Here is a 3,631-nt window from a genome sequence, read left to right on the forward strand (position 1 = left end):
GAGATTGTTCTATTGCATGGATAAACATTCACTAGTATGATAATATCTCTTTGCAATTTTTTTTCTTCTTCTATTTAGTGCTTGAATGATAGCTTTGAAAGTTCTGAATAGTCTCTCATATTCTGAAACAGGATTTCCCGAACAGTTTAATGGAACAATTGAAGCTAAAGAAAATGAAAATCAGGTGGCAGATGGTAGCTTCTTATTGCTTATGACTACGTAACTACTGTTTGATTTGTGCAATACATATTGCTTAATGACTTTGCCTTTTTTTGGTTTCTAATAATAGGGGATGGAAAATGCGAAGATGGATTGTGGTGTTGACAATCTGTTTAGTGGCATGCCTTGGCTTAGTGAGTTTACCTCAGCAAACAGTAGTGTTTTCCTCGCGGCTGAGAATATGAGTCCTAATAGTGGGCCTTCCTGTAAAATTGATGAATTCCAACGTTTTGAATCATTCTTACCAAAGTTTTTGACAGTTTCGAGAGACTTATTTCTTCCTCCTGAAAGGCTAAGATTTGGTCTGGTTTCTGATAGAGGGTTGCTTTCATCATTAAATGTTAAGGATTCTGGATCATGGTTGGTGACATTGCATTTTGCTGGATGCCCCAACTGTTTGAAGGTTCTCAAAGAAGGTGATGATCTCAAAGCTTTTGCCAAGATTCAAGCTTGGCCAGTTGCAGAGGCAAGTTTCTGTTGTTTCCTTTTTCCTTATGTTGAATTGTTGATCCAGCAATTTATGGGACCATTTGGCTCTTGCACAAATGACTGACTTGTGTTTTAAATTCTTAATTACCTTTGTGTAAAATCATGACTTGTGTTTTAAATTCTTGATTACCTTTGTGTAAAATCACTCTCTCTAGATTTTCCTTGTTACACATTTGAATTTTCCCTTAGTAGGGGTATTACTCATGATAGTCTAGTTAATTTTCTTGCTTTCCCCATGTGGTTTCTCTACCATTCTTATACATCCTTTATGTAGAGGTATCAATGTCAATTGATTAAATTTTTAAGATCTCATTTGAGTTTTTGTTCTTTTAATTGTGGAAGTATTTATTTTGCTCCGAATTTGACATATAAATTTCCTCTCTCCTTTGTCCTTCCTTTATCTTCAAATATTACATGACAGTGTGCTGCATTGGTAGCCTTTTTAACTCGTACTTTTCTGAGATTGATTTGTCTGCTTCCTATGTTTGGGAATTCTCTCTTTTATCAATTGATGTTTATTTTTTGTGGAAATGTCGTCATCTCATTTAAAAGCTTTAGCTGAGTTAGAGGACATACTTTAAAGGGACGACCCGGTTCATACCTACTCCGTAGGTGTCGGGGAGGGGGGGGACCACTCCGGGCCTGACCTACGCGCCCTCACCCCAGCTTCGCTGGAGGGGCGTTTCGAACCTCCGACCCTGGCACACCACGGTAAGCAAGCTTACCGCTGAGCCAAGGCCATCCCTCTTAGAGGACATACTTTAATTACTTAAATATATCTTTAATTATGCCCTCTCACGTGTGGGCCTAATTTTTTTGTTGAACCAAGCACATTCAAATTCTCTTTATGAAAAGTGGCAATAACAGCTGAACGCAGGATCTCTACCATCTTTTCTAAAAATCTAAGCTGCTACAAAGAACACTATAATTAATTATAGGTTCAGCAGTTTTCATTTAGAAAAGTTATATCACAAATTTCCTTTCTTATTATACTATGCATAGGGGTAACTTGGAATTTCATAAAGTTTTGCCTGGTGAGGTGGGAAGGGGGTGTGGGGTTTGAAAACTATGTTGTCAAAGTTAAAAGCTTTAAAAAGTGCTGCAAGTCTTTCGGGCCTTAACCACAAAGCGCAGTAAACGTGTGGACTTTAGTTAAACAAGTGCAAAGAAGAAAAAGGTAAACATATATGTAAAGGCAAGAAAAAAGGTGCTTCTTCATTCATTTCCTAAACAACTAAAAAGTCTATTTGCCAGTCATGTACTTATTATTTGGTACCGTCGTAGGTGGGTACAGAGACAACTTTGGAGGCCAATTTTGTCAATATAGTATTGGCTCATGTAAAAATCTCTTTCGTGAAAGTATAGGGGGCTATATGCTACCTCTTTTGTTAGTTTTATTAAAAAAGCTTTAACGGTTTTAAAAGAAGGCTAAGTTGTGGACGTGTGAGTTGTCTTATAAGTACATCCTTTATTACTCTGTATCAAGGAGAAGATTGATAATTGTTATGTCCCAAACATCAAGAAACGGTCAACTAATAAAATTGGATAGAACCTTGACTTAGAAGGTAGAGTGTTTCATATTGTGCAATCAATAACAACAACATACATAGTGTAATCCCACAAGTTGGGTCTGGGAAGGTAGAGTGCACGCAGACCTTACATCTACTTCATGGAGATAGAGAGTTTGTTTTCTAAAAACCCTCAACGTAAAAAATCTTCCAAATAGTTTGAAAAAGGGCGATACAAATATGGAGCAATCACAATACATTAATGTGAAATGAAAAGTGTTACCTAACAAATAGGAGAAATAATGGTAATAACAACGAAATAATCTTTGGCACACAAAAAAAGCAGTGAAAGCCAAAATCAAAGATTAACAAACTATAAGGGTTGTGCTAATACTACTGGTACAGCACCAGCGAACGCCTAATCCCAGTTACTCTGTTGGGTCCTGCTCAACCTAAACGTTTTAGACTCCAGGGTTCGTCTCCAAACTGCCAGCCTAATATTAACCATACTCTTAGTCTTGTTAACCAATACTATGTCATATGTGATTAACATACTCCATGGCATCCACCTTGGTTATGCCGCGTTAGATCATCCATAACTAGTGCAAAAAGAAGCGAGCTAAAAGCCACTCCCCGGTGCAACCCTATCATGATTGGGAAGTCCTCAGAGTATCCTCCACTATCCTTACCCTGGGTTTGGCTTCATCATGCATGTCCTCATTCCTCTTCCTCTTCCTCTCCCTATATTGCTCCACCAATCTCCTCACAAGGTGGATGGCTTTTGTGGTAGATCGCTTCAACATGAATCCGAACTGGTTCTCGGTAATGGATTGTTAGAATTGAGTAGGAACAAGAACAATATATAGTTCCTACTTGAAAAATGATTTTAGTGTAGTGTCCTACATGGAAAAGGATTGGAATGTAGTGTTTATAAGTAAGGTCTCAGTGTAATTATGTAGATACAACAATTCAAATAATATATTTCTCATATGATAGTAGAAACTTTACGATCTTGGTAGAGAATTAAAAAAAGGCTCCGACAGCCGACAAGCGGTTTTAACTCATATAGCCGCTCGTCTGGCCAATGATTATGTTACCAAAAGTTGGGTCACTGTGCTTCTTTCCGGTGGCGCCTTATATTTAATTTGCATAGCACCGTGCATCTTTTCGGTGACTACTTTCTCATATCTAATTTGAGTACGATCGTGCATCTTTTTGTTGACTACTTTCTAATATTTGATTTGCATAGCACCGTGTGTATGTCCCGTGACTACTTTTTCATATTTGATTTGCGTAGTACCGTGCATATTTGTGGACTACTTTCTAACATTTGAGTGGCATAGCACCGTGTGTCTTTTCGGTGACGACTCAAATCTGATTTGCATAGTTTCATGCATCTTTCGGTGACTCCTCAG

The 3,631-nt window shown here is 37.9% G+C and overlaps 1 protein-coding gene across 1 annotated transcript; it reads left to right on the top strand.

Annotated features, from left to right (window-relative positions):
- Positions 1 to 131: 131 nt before the first annotated feature.
- On the top strand, positions 132 to 1,649 carry LOC124890615 (the record flags this gene model as incomplete). The annotated part of the gene is given in 2 exon segments (XM_047402407.1): positions 132 to 184; positions 290 to 1,649. A coding segment is annotated over 1 exon segment (480 nt). The 3' UTR covers positions 773 to 1,649.
- Between the last annotated feature and the right edge of the window lie 1,982 nt (positions 1,650 to 3,631).

The sequence above is a fragment of the Capsicum annuum genome, unplaced genomic scaffold (genome assembly GCF_002878395.1).
Source record: "Capsicum annuum cultivar UCD-10X-F1 unplaced genomic scaffold, UCD10Xv1.1 ctg20764, whole genome shotgun sequence".
Classification (NCBI taxonomy): Eukaryota; Viridiplantae; Streptophyta; class Magnoliopsida; order Solanales; family Solanaceae; genus Capsicum; species Capsicum annuum.